Source organism: Haemorhous mexicanus, chromosome 27, assembly GCF_027477595.1.
Source record: "Haemorhous mexicanus isolate bHaeMex1 chromosome 27, bHaeMex1.pri, whole genome shotgun sequence".
NCBI classification, from domain to species: domain Eukaryota; kingdom Metazoa; phylum Chordata; class Aves; order Passeriformes; family Fringillidae; genus Haemorhous; species Haemorhous mexicanus.
Genome location: NC_082367.1, coordinates 3,614,441 through 3,630,564, shown reverse-complemented (window position 1 = coordinate 3,630,564; position 16,124 = coordinate 3,614,441). Strand labels below are relative to the sequence as shown.

Below are 16,124 nucleotides of genomic sequence, written 5' to 3'. Positions count from 1 at the left end.
CCCAGTTCCTCTCACAGACAGACCTGCCCAGCACTCAGCCTGAAATGAAACTTCTAAACCACTCAAACCACCAGCTGCCCTTCCCAGGTGCTCAGAATGGCACAGACCACACCACACGAGCAAAGAGGTTTCAGGTCTTTGAGCAGGAGTTTATTGTCAGCCTGGCTGTGCCACTACACAGGTGTCCCCTCCTGTACCTGCTTCTCCTGCACCTGCTTCTCCCGCTGTTCCCGTGCAGCCTTTACTCTCGCCTGCCACTCTCTCCTCTTCTTCAGTCTCTCAGCTGCTTGCAGCTTCTGCTTCTCCTGGAACACCTGTAGAAGCAGAAGGGAGAGAGATAAAGCTGCCTGCAGAGCTGCTGCCCAGGCTGTCTGCTGCAGGCAAAGTGGTTCCAGCAGGAGCCAGATCAAATCCTCCTTCTGTGCCTTCCTTGCTCCAGGAAACCATCCGAGATTATTCTGTTACAGCCACCCAGTCAATCACTGAATCTTTCAGGTTGGAAAAGACTTCTGAGCCCACACTTTTACAGAGGGGATTTTCCCTCTGCAGCCTGCTCCATACCTTGATGCACAAAGCCTTCTTGACCAAAGGGATTTCTCCAGAAAACGTGAACACCACAAAACCCATTTCCCACACTTTTACAGAGGGGTTTTCTCTGCTCCATACCTTGATGCACAAAGCCTTCTTGACCAAAGGGATTTCTCCAGAAAATGTGAATGCTACAAAACCCATTTCCCACACTTTTACAGAGGGGTTTCCTCTGCTCCATACCTTGATGCACAAAGCCTTCTTGACCAAAGGGATTTCTCCAGAAAACGTGAACACCACAAAACCCATTTCCCACACTTTTACAGAGGGGTTTTCTCTGCTCCATACCTTGATGCACAAAGCCTTCTTGACCAAAGGGATTTCTCCAGAAAACATGAACACCACAAAACCCATGTCCCACACTTTTACAGAGGGGTTTCCTCTGCTCCATACCTTGATGCACAAAGCCTTCTTGACCAAAGGGATTTCTCCAGAAAACGTGAACACCACAAAACCCATTTCCCACACTTTTACAGAGGGGTTTTCTCTGCTCCATACCTTGATGCACAAAGCCTTCTTGACCATCCAGCGCTTGGTGAGGTGGCGGGTGTAGGGCTGGGGGGGGCTGTACTGGATGCCCAGCTGGGTGCAGGTGTTCTCAAAGGTGCTGTAGTTGACCCGGCGCAGGTAGCCCAGCATCTTCCTCCTCCTGTCCAGACCCATCAGCATGAACCTGCGGTTCCTTTTGTCCTGCAAAGCACCCACAATTCACTCCACTGCAGGCAGGTTATTGTATTTGCCTTGCTCCCAGATGGAGGAAGGAATGATGTGTTGCTGTCATATTTTCTGAAAAATCCCTTCGCCAAGATTTTTTTCTGCTGGGAAGCTGAGAACATGCACCTGTTGGTAAACAATCTCCAAACACATTCCACATGAGCACAACACAGGAGAAGCAAATGAGATGACTATTGTTTTTCTTGTTCTCTGAGGCTTCTCAGCTTCCCAGGAGAGAAATCCTGGGCAAAGGGATTTTTCCAGAAAAAGTGAATGCCACAGCAGATTGTTCTCAGTAAATTACTGAGAACAGAGCAGATTTTGGCTGAAGGGCAATGATAAGGTTAAGGACAGAGTCTTAGAACAATTTCTCTTGGCAGATGCTGCGAGTACATCAGGTCAGCACAAGCTGATCCAAGGAGATGTAATTTACTTTGCACTGGAATTGCTTTCTCCCTTCCATGGCTGCACCTTCACCTTCCCTGAAGACTATTTTCAGCTTCTGTACAGTTTCAGGCTGTGCCAAAGCTGCAGGGAAGGTCTTCTGGCTAAAACCTGCTTCTCCTGAAGTGTGCTGCTTCAGGATAATAGAAGCATTTCCCTTTGTTTTGCCAGAAATTAAATATGAAAATAATCTGTGACTTGGCTCTGACTGTCTGGCTGTTCTTTGGAAGGGCACAAGAGTAGCCTGAGCCACACCAGTCAGGGCAATCCCTCACAGGATCCCTCCCTCTGCCCTATACAAGTGATTTATGTAAAAAATTCAGCCAAGGAATTCCAAAAGGTCCAACTTCAACACTTGGTACAGCTTCTGGTGGCTTGTAGTAAAAAGCTCAATTCTGTTCTCTTGTACCTTTCAAGTTTTCATGAGTAACAATTATTCACTTCTTTAGAATGCAGTTACCAATCCATTTCCCACCTTTTGCCCAGCATAAAGAATCTTTGATATCTATTTTATGAACACAAATTCAGGTAAGATGTCTCAAATTTGGACCTGAACCCGGGTAGCTGCAGGCAGGGGAGTGGGACATTGACACAGTGTTGTCCACCAAACATTTCCATGAGCAGAACAAGCACAGATTTTGCTCTTTGTTTATTACTGCAGCTGCAATCATTAACTAGTCCAAACTAAGGGGTGAAGCCACATCTGCAGCAAGGAGAAATGAAGCTCAAGTCTGCCCAAAGGAATCTGCTCAGCTGTTTCCTCCACTACAGTAACAACCCAGAACACAGAGCAGAGTGGGCGAGAATCCAGCTGTGCCTGAGCCAGCAGCTCCCCACACTGGCACCAGGCAGCAGCTGTAACTATTTCATAAACCTCCTTAGGAAAGCCATAATCCCTAGGATTAAACTCCTTTCGTTATAAACTGAGAAAACCACCTGAGCAGCTGTGGGCTGAGATCCCTGAGTTACCTTGGGGTGCCTCTGGAGGTGCTCCTCGAGCGTGCGAATCTTGGCAGTCAAAATAGCAACTGCAGAGGACAGAGAGAGAAGCTGTGTGAGAGCAGCAGCTTTCCCAGGTGATCCAGGATCATCTGCCTTGCCTCAAGCTGCCAGCTGAGCACTGCTGCCCCTGCAGGGATCCACAGCAGCATAGCAGGTGCTGCCCATGGCAAAACAGTGCCCAAAACAAAACAGTGCCCACAGCAAACACTGCCCATGGCAAAACAGTGCCCAAAACAAAACAGTGCCCACAGCAAACACTGCCCATGGCAAAACAGTGCCCAAAACAGAACACTGTCCACAGCAAACACTGCCCATGGCAAAACAGTGCCCATAACAAAACAGTGCCCACAGCAAACACTGCCCATGGCAAAACAGTGCCCATAACAAAACAGTGCCCACAGCAGCAGAACAAACACTGCCCACAGCAGCACAAAAACCACTGCCCACAGCAAAACTGTGTCCTCAACAAAACACTGCCCACAACGAGCACTGCCCACAGCAAACACTGCCCAAAGCAGCTCCTGCCCACAGCAAACACTGCCCAAAGCAGCCCCTGCCCACTGCACAGAGCACAACAAACAAGAACACACATCCTGCAGGGCTGTGATTGTTACGAGGCTGCTTAATTAGAGGGTAAGGTTTTAGCAACACATGATATAAATTAATCTGTGCATTTATTCCTCTAGCACTCATTCAGTTTCCAGAGATTTGATGTTTATTTCACCTCACGGGATTTAAGCTCTGGGGGAGCAGACAGCAATAAAAGGGTTTTTTTCCAAAGGCAGCAGCCAGGTCTTTGGGATTTCAGGCTCTGGAGGGAGGGGCTGGTGGCATCCTGAGGCACTGAAGGGCTTTGCTGATGACAAAGGAGTTGTCAGTGTTGGTCAGTGCAACATTGCCTTTGTCCCTGCATTGTCCCCACTGTGCCTCAGCCACAGCTCTCTGATGCAGAGAAACATTTGGGTTTTGTGGCTGAACTTGGTTCATTTTGGTAACAGCTGCAGCTCAGTGCTTCAGTCACAGAAGCACTCCAAGCAGAATAATGCACACAGTGCCTTTGGAGGGTGGATGTGGAGCAGGAATTTGGAAGCACCCCAGCAGCCTCTGCAACATTTCCAGACTTGGAGCAGCCCTGCAGGGCATCCTGCAGGCTACCTGCCCCTCAGCAGCTCTCCTGGAGGAGACTCTCCTGAATTCTACAGCAAACTGGAAGTGCTGGGGTGGGAACAGCTGAATAGAAGCAGAGAGGTTTCATCTGCCAACAATACCCCTCCCTTTTTTAACTTGCCTTGCACCTCAAAGGAGCCATTGTCATTGGGAGACCTCCTGACCTTCTCCACCAGCTGCTGTGTCTTTACTTTCAACTTCTCCCTCTGTGGGGCACAGAAAAGAGCTTGTCACTGTCCCAGAACACTCAGCTCCCTTCCCAAGCACCCAGATAAAGGCTTTGCAATTCAGACCTCCACTCAGTGCTTCTACATCCTTTTAAGCTGAAGTGGCAAGCATAGAGGAATGGCGTGGAGATCTTTGTGCCACTTTCCTACCTGTTTGTTTTCTGGGCATATGGAAAGTAAAAATAACTTGAAGGACATCTGCTGTCCAGTGCAATGGTTTCTAGAACACAGGGGGTCAGCCATGAGCAGCAGCAGAACAGCTCAGTGCCCTGTCACCCCTGGATACTTCTCTCAATTTAATATGCAATTGTTACAAATTTAGTGTGATAAATTTAAAGAGCAAACCAGATTTACACTGTATTTCATCACCCCATGTTTACAGTCACTTAGAAATACAGCAAGTGAAAGATATTTAACAACACAGACAAGTCTCACATGAAGGTGTTCATTAAATCTGTTTTATTTCAGCAAGCAGAATGACACTGACCTGACTTGCCATTTCCAGGGACAGCAGCCGTTTCACCACATCATCCACACTGCAAGGAGATGGCAAATTAGCTTATAAACCAAAACCAATTCTATGTAACAACAGAAATTAACTCAGATTCTCAGAACACACTCCTTTTTCTCAGCTTTAATTACCTCTACAAATTTACAGGGACACTCCTCTTGCCAAACCTGGTAGCCATAAACAGGTGCTCACTTTCCTAAGCAAAATCATGGCTCAGATTACAGGAGTATAAAGTAGTTTTACTGCAAAAATATTTAATTTTAAGGCTGGTTCCTTCAGAGAGGAGTGAAAGTCACAGTTGGGCCACTGGGGGCCCTCCCTGCACCACACACGAGCAGTTCTGCATCAGAGCACCACGGTGCTGAGCCCCAGAGCCCAAATCTGGCAGCAGCTGAATTCACGTGGAGTTGTTTAATGACATTCTCCATCACTTGAGTTCAAGACAGGCACAGATTATTTGCAAGATGGCTGTTTCTAGTATTTCAAGATTATTTCCTCCTTTTTTTTTTTTTTTTCTTATGGACTACAAAGCCCACAGAGGATGTGGGCAACCAGCACTGACCACTGTCTGTGTCTGTAAATTTGATTCCAGACTGACTTTGCCATTTTTGTGCCCATTAATAACCAATTAGTGAGCAGGTGCCAGCTTCCACACACCTTATTTGTAAGGTACAAACCCCTGGAGAGAGCAGCCACTCCCTCTCCCTGTCCATACCTGTTCATGATTGGGAGATTGGCATAATCCTTCTTCAGCATGCTGGGAGGAAGGTCATCCAGATGGCTGGGGGTGTCTATAGAGAGAGAAACATTGGAGGAAGAGCAGGACAAAGTCAGAGCTCTGACATGTTCTGAAGGAAACTGGCTTTGTGCTCCAAACAAGAACTGAGCAGATCCAGCCAAGAGGGCAGAACTGAGTGGCAAAAATAGGTTCAGTCTCTTCCCTTCAGCACTCTGGATTTGCAATATGGTGTACATGTATTTACAACAATCCACTGAGCTCAGAGATCACAAAATACCAAAAGAGTTGTGGCTGGAAGGGACTTTAAAGCCCATCTGATTCCACTCCCTGCCATGACAGGGACACCTTCCACTGTCCCAGGTGCTCCAGGCCCTGTCCAGCCTGGCCTTGGGCACTTACAGGGATCAAGGGGCAGCCACAGCTGCTCTGGGCACCCTGTGCCAGGGCCTGCCCACCCTCACAGATCTCCTGCTACTGACAATTGTTCATATCCCCACACTCAGGAGGAGGGGAATCTTCTAAGTAACTCCTGAACTTGCAAGGAACTATTTCTGGAATTATTCCTGTGCCATTAAAGTACAGCTCTGAGCATGCCAACAGCAAAACACTGCTCCTGTGGATGCTGACATACCTTTCCTCTTCTTGGTCACAGGTCTGGCATAGCCCCTGGCTGCCTGGAGCACAGGACTGCAGCCTGGGTGGGAGAGACAGAAAGGATTCAGACAGGTGTGCACTCCTCCACTCAAATATTCTGTACAGTCCAGTCAATGCTCTGTACTGTGCACTTCTCTGTACAGTCAAACACTGCTGGGTGTGTGGGGTCAGAGCACTGAGCCTCTGGGTGATCAATGCCCAGGCAGACCTTTAGTCCCAGAGGTGTTTGGGGTGGCTCAGGGTGCCTCTCACACAGTGCTAACACACTCTGGGTGATCAGTGCCCAGGCAGACCTTTAGTCCCAGAGGTGTGGGGTGGCTCAGGGTGGCTCTCACACGGTGCTAACACACTCTGGGTGATCAGTGCCCAGGCAGACCTTTAGTCCCAGAGGTGTGGGGTGGCCCAGGGTGGCTCTCACACACTGCTAACACAGACTCTGGGTGATCAGTGCCCAGGCAGACCTTTAGTCCCAGAGGTGTGGGGTGGCTCAGAGTGGCTCTCACACACTGCTAACACACACTGGGTGATCAGTGCCCAGGCAGACCTTTAGTCCCAGAGGTGTGGGGTGGCCCAGGGTGGCTCTCACACACTGCTAACACAGACTCTGGGTGATCAGTGCCCAGGCAGATCTTTAGTTCCAAAGGTGTGGGGTGGCTCAGGATGGCTCTCACACGGGGCTAACACAGACTCTGGGTGATCAGTGCCCAGGCAGACCTTTAGTCCCAGAGGTGTTTGGGGTGGCTCAGGGTGGCTCTCACACACTGCTAACACAGACTCTGGGTGATCAGTGCCCAGGCAGACCTTTAGTCCCAGAGGTGTGGGGTGGCCCAGGGTGGCTCTCACACGGTGCTAACACACTCTGGGTGATCAGTGCCCAGGCAGACCTTTAGTCCCAGAGGTGTTTGGGGTGGCTCAGGGTGGCTCTCACACACTGCTAACACAGACTTTGGGTGATCAGTGCCCAGGCTGACCTTTAGTCCCAGAGGTGTGGGGTGGCTCAGGGTGGCTCTCACACGGTGCTAACACACTCTGGGTGATCAGTGCCCAGGCAGACCTTTAGTTCCAGAGGTGTTTGGGGTGGCTCAAGGTGGCTCTCACACAGTGCTAACACACTCTGGGTGATCAGTGCCCAGGCAGACCTTTAGTCCCAGAGGTGTGGGGTGGCTCAGGATGGCTCTCACACACTGCTAACACAAATCAAGCTGTGCTGCCTGAGAGTGGGCAAATGCCAGGGCTGGAGCAGCAGGGCTGACTGCACACACTGAGCAGTGTGAGGGCTCCCCCGGGCAAATGTGATCATTTAGAGGATTCAAACTGCTGAATTAACTGATTAATTAATCTCATTAGTGACGTGGACGGGCTGCTCTGGGCCACCACACTGTCAGAGCTCAGGGGCAGTGACACCTGGGGACAACCTTTGTGTGACACAGATGCGAATATTCATCATCAGCCGGGACTCGGTCATTCTTTGACCTTTCAAGAACAAACTCTTCCAGCCGCTCGTTCAGGGCCCTACTGCTGGGATCAGGACCCGCTTCAGGCCGCTCGCCCGGGCCCGCCTCGGCCACCCCCGTTGGCCCCGCTGTTCCGAGGGACCCCCGCACCCCGGGTACCCCCAAGGTCACCCGGTGCCCCGTCTCGTTTCAGAGAGGACAGACCACGAGCCCGGTGTGTGACCCCCTGAGGACCCCCGGCCACCCCCGAGACCGCCCTTTCCCCGCACCCTCAGCTGCCACCGCGGCCCCGGCCGCTCCCAATTCCTCCAGCGGGGTCCGCTTCCCTTTCCACCCGCCCTTCCAGCGGCCTCCCGAGCCCCACGTGCCGCTCACCGGGCTGTGCCCTGCCCAGAACGGCGGCCCCGGCACGGGCGGGCCCGGCCAGGCCGCGGCCCAGCAGCGCCAGCATGGCCCGCGCTCACCGACACGCCGCCATGGGCGCCGCCATCTTGCCCAGGCGCGACTGCCGAGCGGCGAGACAGGACGGAGGGAGCGAACGCCGAGCGCGTCGATGGCCGTCCAGGATCCTGGTCCCCTCCCCTGTCCCAGTCCCGGACCCCTCCCGCTCCCCTAACTGTCCCCATCCTCGTCCCGGTCCCCGTGCCCATCCAGGTCCCGTCTCCATCTCCATCTCCATCCCTGTCCCAGTCCCGATCCCCGTCCTGTCCCCGTTTCAGTGCCATCCCCATCCCCATCCCCATCCATCTCCATCCCTGCCTCGGTCCCGTCCCCGTCCTGGTCCGGTCTCGGTCCCGGTTCCCGCCCCTGTCCCCATCCCTGTCTCCGTTCCCTTCCCGCAGAGACGCCCGGGTTGTTCTCAGCCCGTTCCCGTTTATTTCGGAGGGAGGCGGTCGGGAGGGGACACGCAAACCGAGCGGGGTGGAGCCGGGCAGCGTCCCGAGCTGCGGCTGGAGCCCCGCGGGTGGACCCCGCACGCCGGGGCTCCCGCTGGCGGAGCCGGTGTCGCTGCCCGGCTCCATCCCGCGCTACTCCGCCCGGCACTCGTGCAGCTCCTCGGCCCCGCCCAGGCGGAGCCCCTGCAGCAGCGGGAAGGTGGCGGGGGGCTCCTCCAGGAACGTCCAGTCCCCCCCGCCGCCGCCGTCCCCGCGGCCCCGCAGGTTCTCGTAGAAGCGGGGAGCGGGCTCGGGGAGCAGCCGCTGCCCCCGGTACCCCGCGCCGCCCACCCGCGCGTACTGCACCGGCTCCCCGGGACCCTCCTGCCGCACGTAGGGCCGCGGCAGCGCCGGGGCGGCGGCGGCCAGGGCGGGGTGCTCCTTGCCCTGCTGCTTGCCCGGTTCCCCTTCCAGCACAGTGACCGTGGAGATGGCGGCAGGGCCGGGTTCCCTCGAGGCGAGGAGCTGGAGCGGCTCCTGGGGAGCAGCGGGAGGTCACGGGCGGTGCCAGCTGTCCCTGCTGTCCCTCCCGGGGGCCACGTGCTGGGTGGGCACCGGGGGAGCAGCTCTCACCTGTGGCACCGCTGTCGGCACCCACTTGCCCAGGCTGCTGTTGGCAGGGTCGGGGACGCTGGGCCAGAGCTGCTCCTTCATCCTGGGGACCACGGGGATGAGGGGACTCAGCGAGGCGGGCTGGAATGGGTGGCCTCAGTGCTGGACTGGCTCCCGGAGGGATGCCAGCTCTCCAAGGCCACCCTGTCCCACCGGCACCCCAGCCTGGGCAGGGCTCTGCCACTCACCGCTCGTTCTTCTGGAAGCAGATGACCAACACCATGAGCCCCACAAAGACCAGCCCAAGGCTCAGGAAGAGGAACTGGATCTCTGTGTCATCTGGGAAGAGGGACAGGGTCACAGGGAGCTGCAGTGGGCGCTGCCAGCTGTGTGTGCCACGAGGCTGGGCAGGACCAGGGGCTGCAGGTCCCCTCCCATGTCCCCCTGCCCCGGCTGGCCGGAGCCCTCACCCAGCACTGTGGTCACCAGGGTCAGGCTGGTGCCATTGGTGCTGCCAGCAGCCGTGGATGCCATGATGTGCACCTTGTACAGGGTCGATGGCTTCAGCCCCCGGATGGCAAAGGAGCTGAGGGAAGGATTCACGGTGGCACCTGGGGACACACGGGGCTGTTGGTGTGGCAGAGTGCCCCCACCTGCCCAGCACTCAGGGCTCTGCTGGCAGGGAGCCCTGTGAGGGACCCACAAAACTCCCTGACCCTCTGAGAAGGACACAGGGGCTCCTGATATCTCCACCCAGAATATTGAGGTGGGACACAGGGCCAGGTCAGTGGTGCTGGGGGCAGGACTCACTGGCCATGTTGGTGATGCTGCTGGCCCAGAAGATGGTGTAGCTGGTGATGAAGCCATTCTGCACCTCCACTGGCAGTGGCTCCCAGCAAAGCTCGGCCTCTGACTTGCTGATCCTCTTCAGGTGAAGCTTGGGGGCATGGGATGGTGCTGAAAAGAGCAGGACAAGGGGGGACCAAGTGCTGAGCAGAGCCACTGCCTCGGGTGGGAACTGATGGGGGGGGTCCCACTCCCAAGGTGCGGGTGCCCATGCTGTAGCAGGGCTGAGAGCTCACTCAGAGATGAGACTAATCCAGCCCCCCAAGCTGAGCTCCTTGGTACAGCCCCTGGATGTGGGGTACATGGGGAAGAGGTGGTTCCTCCTTTTGGAAAGGCCAAGTCCAGGTGGTGGGGCACCCTTCCCACGTACCCTTCTGCTGGGAGTAGGCTGTGGTGTGGACGGGCACCCCGACAGTGCCCTTGTAGAGGGGGTACAGTGAGATGTTGTAGCGCTGGAAAGGCTCGATGCCATCTGCAATGGAGAGCAGAGGGGGCTGGGAGCTCAGGCATTGCTGAGACTGCCCAGAACCATGGCACCAGCCCACCCACTCTCGGGGTGGATCCAGAGGAAAGAAAGAGGGTGGGGAGTGTGCTGGCAGAAGGGCTGGGTCCTGGTTTGGTCAGGATGGGTGCCAGCCCTTTGGGACAGCTGACCAGAGGGTCAGGGCCCCCTGGCAGCCCCCCTTACCCTGGATAAGGGCTGTGGTGGCTGCCCCGTCACGCTCCATCTGCCAGCACGCGCTGCAGTGCCCAGGCTCTGCTGCCACCCGCTGCCACTCCAGGATGTAGGCGGTCACTGGGGCCAGCGGTGCCTCCCAGTGCACCCAGAGGCTGCGCTCGCCCCCGGGCACAGCCCGCAGCCCAGCCAGGGGCTGACCTGCGTGGGACAAGCAGCCAGGATGGCGGGAGAGGAGAGCACCTCTCCCGCTATGCACCTGGGTTTGGAGTCTGCCCTCTCCTTGCCCTGGCTGTGCAGCCTGCTCGGGGCGAGCAGAGCCCCGGGGCACACGCGGAGGTTTCGGGCACTGCCCTCACCTGTCCTCTCCAGGAGGATCACCTCGGTCGGTGCTGACTCGCCGGCAGCGTTGTAGGCTGAGAGATAGACCCTCCTGGTCGCCGTGGGCACCGAGAAGTTGCACTGGGTGTGGGTGGTGTTGCAGATGGTGGGGGGGTCCCTGCCCCTCCTCCGGGGGCTCAGGCTCACGCGGTAGCCCAGCACTCGCCCGTTGGCCTCCCGCTGCTGTGGGGCCTGGGTGTGGGCAGGGTGGGTGGGTGTCAGTACCTGCGGGGACCTCAGGCAATGCCCCCCAGGCAATGCCCCCTGACCCCCTGCTCACCTTCCAGCGCAGCTGCACCTCCAGCCTCCCCCTGGCCCTGGCTGGCTGAGCTCCCCACCAAGCATCCAGCTTCCCTGTGGGGGCTGCAACAGGACAAGGTGGGAGACGCTGAGAGGGGCCTGTGTGGCTGTGCCCCCAGCACTGTGCCCTGTGCCCCCAGCGCTGTGCCCTGTGCCCCCAGCACTGTGCCCTGTGTCCCCAGCGCTGTGCCCTGGGTCCCCAGCACTGTGCCCTGTGCCCCCAGCGCTGTGCCCTGTGTCCCCAGCACTGTGCCCTATGTCTTCAGTCCTGTGCCCTGTGCCCCCAGCGCTGTGCCATGTGCCCCCAGCGCTGTGCCCTATGTCTCCAGTCCTGTACCCTGTGTCCCCAATGCTCTGCAATGTGTCCCCAGCACTGTGCCCTGTGCCCCCAGTGCTGTGCACTGTGCCTCCAGTGCTGTGCCCTGTGCCCCCAGCGCTGTGCCCTGTGCCTCCAGTGCTGTGCCCTGTGCCCCAGCGCTGTGCCCTGTGCCCCTGGCACTGTGCCCTGTGTCCCCAGCACTGTGCCATGTGTCCCCAGCACCATGCTGTGTGTCCCCAGCACTGTGCCACCTGCTCGGGCAGAGGGCACCCCCCCCAGGTGACTGACACTCACCCTTCTCGTGGGTGGTGTAGTTCCTGCCCGGGCTCCACTCGCTCCAGGAGGCCAGTGCCGAGGCTGAGCTGCGCCGGCAGCGCATCTGGAAGCGGTACAGCGTGCCGAAGAGGAAACCGCAGCGCTGCGCCGTGCCCGCCTGGCCCATGATGCCGGTGACCTGGGGGCAGCCAAACGAGGGCTGTGCTGGCTCCTGCCTCGGGCAGGGGCTGGCCCTGCTGTGGGCTCGGGGGACACCTTGAGGTCCCACTCACATGGGGACCCTTCCGCTTCCACTGCTTGGAGCAGAGGGAGGGTCCTGGCTCCTGCCCGGCCCCCCTGCCCCAGCAGCACTCACCAGGGCCCAGGCAGGGTCCTCGGGTGCCCGGTAGCGCAGCTCACACTGCAGCTCCATGTGCTCTGTGCCCCATGCCACATCCCAGGCCAGGGCAATGCAGTCGGTCTGGAAGGGGATGGACTGGATGCTCTGCAGGGTTGGGGGGTCCAGCTTGGCTGTAGAAGGGCAGGGGAGAGTTGGAGAGGTGTGTGGTGGGCAGTGCCCAGAGCTATGACCTCACATGTGCCTGTTGTTAGTGCAGGAGCTGCAGCCAGGGTGCTGAGGCAAGAAATGGGGGAAACCACCCCAAAACATTTAGGAGAATGGCTGGTGGCAAGGGACAGAAGCTGGTGTGTGCCCCTGCTTGGGATGGAGTAATGCAATACTGGCACAGCTCTGCATTAATGCCTATGCAGAGAAAACAGATTCCATGGGGCCTGGTGCCTGGAACACCCCACGTTTGGGTCTGCTCGGGGGTGAGTCTGTGGCACAGCCACAGGAGAGCTCAGCTGGTTCCTGGGCAGCCCTTCCCCAGCCCCAGATCAGGGCGGGTAGGTCTCTCCATCTGGGAAGGCTCCTTTTATAAATAGTTTATAGGCACAGGATCCATTATTAATAGAGCTGCTGAATAAATGGGTAATCAATTGCTGCAGGAGCTGTGGAGTGCAGCAGGTCAACTGGCAGCTCATAACCCGCCGTGTGTGCTGCTCGCTCTGCAGCGCGGCGCTGGCACCGATTCATCCCGGCAGGACATTCATCACGGAACCTGCCCGTAAAATGGGACCTCAGGGCCCCACGTGCTTTAATGTCACTTTAATACCTCTGTCACCGCTGACGAGCTTCCCTGGCCCCTGACCTGTGTGCTGTCACTCACCCACGTCCATGGGGTCGATGCGGAGGTGCTCGGACTCGGCCGTGCCCAGGGCGTTGGTGGCAGACACCCAGATCTCCATTTGCCGGTACAGCTGCAGCAGCCGGCGTGGCACCGTGCAGTGGCTGTGCCCTCCTCGCGGGGTGCAGCCCGTCACTGCCTGGGCTCTGCTCCTGCAGCAGACAGGGCAGTGGGCTCAGGGTCCTTGCTGTGGGGTTTGGCAGGGGATCATGGTCCCGGGACTTACCCCATGCATTTCAGCACGACGCTGGTGGGGAGGTGGCTGTCGGTTCCCTGCTGCCATTGGCACGTCAGCCCATAGTCACCAAGGTTCAGGATGCAGCTGAGGTTGAGGGGCTTTGCAGGAGGGTCTGGGGGAGAAAGAGCCTGAGCAAGTGCCCGTCCCTGCTGGAGAGGAGGGCAACCCGTAGTGGCAGCAGACTTACAGCCTGCCCTGATCTCGGCCATGCCAACGCGCTGCTTGGTCCCATTCCACTCCACACAGCAGAACAGCCTGGCCTGGGTGTGGTTGAAGCGGGGCAGGGTGAGGTTGGACACCTCTGTGCCCCCTGGACCCTGGCGCTGGCTCCCAGCCACAGGCTTGTTGTCCAGCATCCAGCTGATCCGGACCCTCCCCGGCTCCAAGCCTTGGCAGAGCTCTCTCTGGACGGTGCAGGATGCCGTGACAGCCGAGCCCAGGGGCACAATGGGGGGGCTCACAGTCACCGAGGCGCAGCCCAGTGTCCCTGCGGGCAGGAAAAACATGTCACAACCTGGGCACAGCTGTGACAAACCCATCTCAGCTCCTCAGCGCCCAGGCAGGACACAGGGACGAGCCTCTTCCCTTAGATGGGCCCCCCACTCTGGAGAGGAAGAGCCGAGCGTTGGGCAAGGCACGGGCACGTGCCAGGCCCCATCCTGCCCGTGCCCGCCGTTCCTGCCTGCCCCGGGGCCCCGGCCAGGGCACAGGCTGCTGGGGATGGTGTGCCTGCGCCAAGGGACAGGATGGACCCCGCACTCACCGCCCAGGTGGAGCAGCAGGAGCAGGGAGAGCTGCCGCAGGAAGGGCGTCCCAGCACCGCGCCTGGCCATGGTCTCCTCCGTGGCTTTGGCATCACCTGGATCGGAGAAAGCGGCTTGTCCTGGGGGTCGGCAAGGGCTGGGGGCGAGGTGGGCTGAAGGAGCCGGGCTCCATTGTCACCGGCTCTTCCTGGAGCAGAATGTCCTTTCGCTGTCAGCGTCAGCCCTTCCCTCAGCCCTTCTGACACCTCCGCCCCCGGCTCGCCGCCCGCGCCGCCACAGCCGCCGGCGTGGGAAGCGCAGCGGAGAGACCCCGGAACGCGGGTCCCCCCGCACCGCCCTCACCGTCCCGGCCCCGCGCCCCATCCCGGACACAGCACCCTGTGCCCGGCCGCAGGCACGGGCTGATTTTATCTCCACTATCTCCAGCCGCTGCCGGGCAGAGATTTGCGGTTTGAGGGCGGGTGAGGGCGGAGGGCGATAAGCTGGGAGAGGGAAGCGAATGACCGACAGCAGCAGAGCGGGACTGGCCGGGGCTGCGGGGTCCTGCCCACGCCCCTCCCGGCTGTCCCCTGCCTGCTGCTGGGAATGGCCCTGGGAGCGGTGGCTGCCTCTGCCCCTGGCCGGATCCCCTGCACCGAATGTGTCCCAGACACGTTCGTGGTCCAGGAGGGGCTGCCCACACTGTGCCCAGCTCCGGGTGCCCGCAGCTCCTCAGCCCCCAAGCCAACATCCAGAGGGAGGCAAAGCACTCGAGTGTGGGACAGCGGCCACCCCTGGGCACTCGGCACGTGTGGCTGTCCCAGGCAGGGGACGAGCAGAGCAGCCCCAGACCAGATGCTGCTCAGTGGGACCTGAGTGGCACCCACCCCTACCCCACCTCCATCCCTACCTCGCCTCCATCCCTCCCTGTCCTCTGTGTCCGGCGTGCCCGGGAGCCGCTCACCGCCCGCCCCGAGCGCGGGGCTCCGGCGGCCGGCGGCTGGCCGTGCTCGGAGTGTTTGCTAACATGCTGCTTTTCCCGTTAGTTCCTCAAAACCAGGGCCGTTAGTTGCTGTGACGCTGTGAAGAAGGTGATTGCAAAACACTTCCCTGAAGTCTGCGACCCCCTCCTCGCTCGCCGCAGGCAGGAAAGCCCAGGGGGCGCGGGCACCCCGGCAGTGCCCGGCCTCCACCCTGTCTGCTCCAGGGCTGGGCTTGGCACGGCCTGGATGAGGCACAGACAGTTCCTCACTGCAGCTGCCCTGGGGACACCCTGCTGGGCTGGGGGACACGGCAGAGGGACGCTGGGGGAAGTGGCAGGAGGCCATGGGCCAGGGAATGAACAACTCAAGGGGCAGGAGGCAAACCCAGCTGTGTGATGCCACCTGGGACCAGCTCGCATCCCCACACCTGTGTCCATGTCCACGTCCACATAGTCCAGCTTGGCCCAGGGTGAGCAGCCCACAAGGGCAACCCGTGACATGATGTTCCCACCAGTATCTCCCAGTTCTGACCCTTAACCCGTGTTATTTCACAGCTCCTTGCCTGGGGCCGTGCCGAGCTGCTGTGCCCACCCCGTCTGGTGGGATGGGGCTGGCATGGGGGTAAACAGAGGTTTGCTCAACCCTCCCACACTCACAGCCTTCGCAACCACGGCGGCTGTTGTGCAAAGAGCTGTTTACCCTGGCTTGGGGCGGGGTTTCATCTCCACGCTACAGGGCTCGCATGGGCCAGCACTGCCAAAATCTGGGGGGCCAGAGCAGCGCCCTGGGAGCAGGGTGTGTCCCTGTGGTGGGAGACCAGCGTGGGGAGATCTGGCGTTGCCTCCTGCAGACCCGGAGGGGATGGCCTGGGGCTCTCACCACCGACCTCACAACCCCGACAGTCCAAGCAAGGGCACTTTCCCCCAAATCTGCCCTGCTTGTAACGGGTCAGGCTGCTGGTGGGAGTGGAGTGGAGGCTCAGCAGCCTGGGCTGGGGCACGGGGCCGATGCCCACCGCCTGCCCGGTCCGGGGGAGCTGCCCTCGCAACATTTCCCTGGGGTGTAGCAACCCCCAGCACTCCGGGACGGAAGCCGGTGCCGTGCGGGCTGTTTACCAGCCGAGCAGGAATATCCGTGGGTAGCCATGGC

General features: G+C 58.8%; 2 protein-coding genes across 5 annotated transcripts; both read right to left on the bottom strand.

The window, feature by feature from the left end:
• Positions 1 to 128: 128 nt before the first annotated feature.
• Positions 129 to 8,013, bottom strand: MRPS15 (mitochondrial ribosomal protein S15). 2 transcript variants are annotated; one of them, XM_059868512.1, is made up of 8 exons: positions 7,876 to 8,013; positions 6,024 to 6,086; positions 5,369 to 5,444; positions 4,630 to 4,678; positions 4,037 to 4,121; positions 2,716 to 2,774; positions 1,087 to 1,278; positions 129 to 314 (listed from the first exon to the last, which is right to left on the bottom strand). In XM_059868512.1, exons 1-8 carry the CDS (start codon positions 7,949 to 7,951, stop codon positions 174 to 176), a joined length of 741 nt encoding a protein of 246 aa, XP_059724495.1. In that variant the 5' UTR covers positions 7,952 to 8,013; the 3' UTR covers positions 129 to 173. The 2 variants fall into 2 exon arrangements, with proteins under 2 accessions (XP_059724495.1, XP_059724496.1); XM_059868513.1 differs by lacking the exons at positions 2,716 to 2,774; positions 4,037 to 4,121 and having other exon boundaries at positions 7,876 to 7,979.
• Positions 8,014 to 8,353: 340 nt separating this feature from the next.
• On the bottom strand, positions 8,354 to 15,060 carry CSF3R (colony stimulating factor 3 receptor). 3 transcript variants are annotated; one of them, XM_059868489.1, is made up of 16 exons: positions 14,903 to 15,060; positions 14,013 to 14,108; positions 13,437 to 13,736; positions 13,238 to 13,361; positions 12,994 to 13,163; positions 12,141 to 12,295; positions 11,804 to 11,963; positions 11,171 to 11,253; positions 10,869 to 11,082; positions 10,522 to 10,710; positions 10,204 to 10,305; positions 9,798 to 9,944; positions 9,458 to 9,598; positions 9,236 to 9,326; positions 9,009 to 9,090; positions 8,354 to 8,912 (listed from the first exon to the last, which is right to left on the bottom strand). In XM_059868489.1, the coding sequence occupies exons 2-16, from the start codon at positions 14,080 to 14,082 to the stop codon at positions 8,529 to 8,531; spliced, it is 2,412 nt and encodes an 803-aa protein (XP_059724472.1). In that variant the 5' UTR covers positions 14,083 to 14,108; positions 14,903 to 15,060; the 3' UTR covers positions 8,354 to 8,528. The 3 variants fall into 3 exon arrangements, with proteins under 3 accessions (XP_059724472.1, XP_059724473.1, XP_059724474.1); XM_059868490.1 differs by having other exon boundaries at positions 14,013 to 14,200; positions 14,903 to 15,058; XM_059868491.1 differs by lacking the exon at positions 10,522 to 10,710.
• Positions 15,061 to 16,124: the final 1,064 nt, after the last annotated feature.

Coding starts and splice junctions, on each gene's coding strand:
- MRPS15 (XM_059868512.1), bottom strand. CDS start 7,951: ATGCTGGCGCTGCTGGGCCGCGGCCTGGCCGGGCCCGCCCGTGCCGGG. Junction 5,445..6,023: donor TGTGACCAAGAAGAGGAAAG/GTATGTCAGCAT, acceptor CTCTCTCTATAG/ACACCCCCAGCCATCTGGAT. Junction 4,679..5,368: donor AATCTCCCAATCATGAACAG/GTATGGACAGGG, acceptor ATCTCCTTGCAG/TGTGGATGATGTGGTGAAAC.
- CSF3R (XM_059868489.1), bottom strand. CDS start 14,082: ATGGCCAGGCGCGGTGCTGGGACGCCCTTCCTGCGGCAGCTCTCCCTG. Junction 13,164..13,237: donor GTCGTGCTGAAATGCATGGG/GTAAGTCCCGGG, acceptor TGTCTGCTGCAG/GAGCAGAGCCCAGGCAGTGA. Junction 11,254..11,803: donor CTACACCACCCACGAGAAGG/GTGAGTGTCAGT, acceptor GTCCTGTTGCAG/CCCCCACAGGGAAGCTGGAT.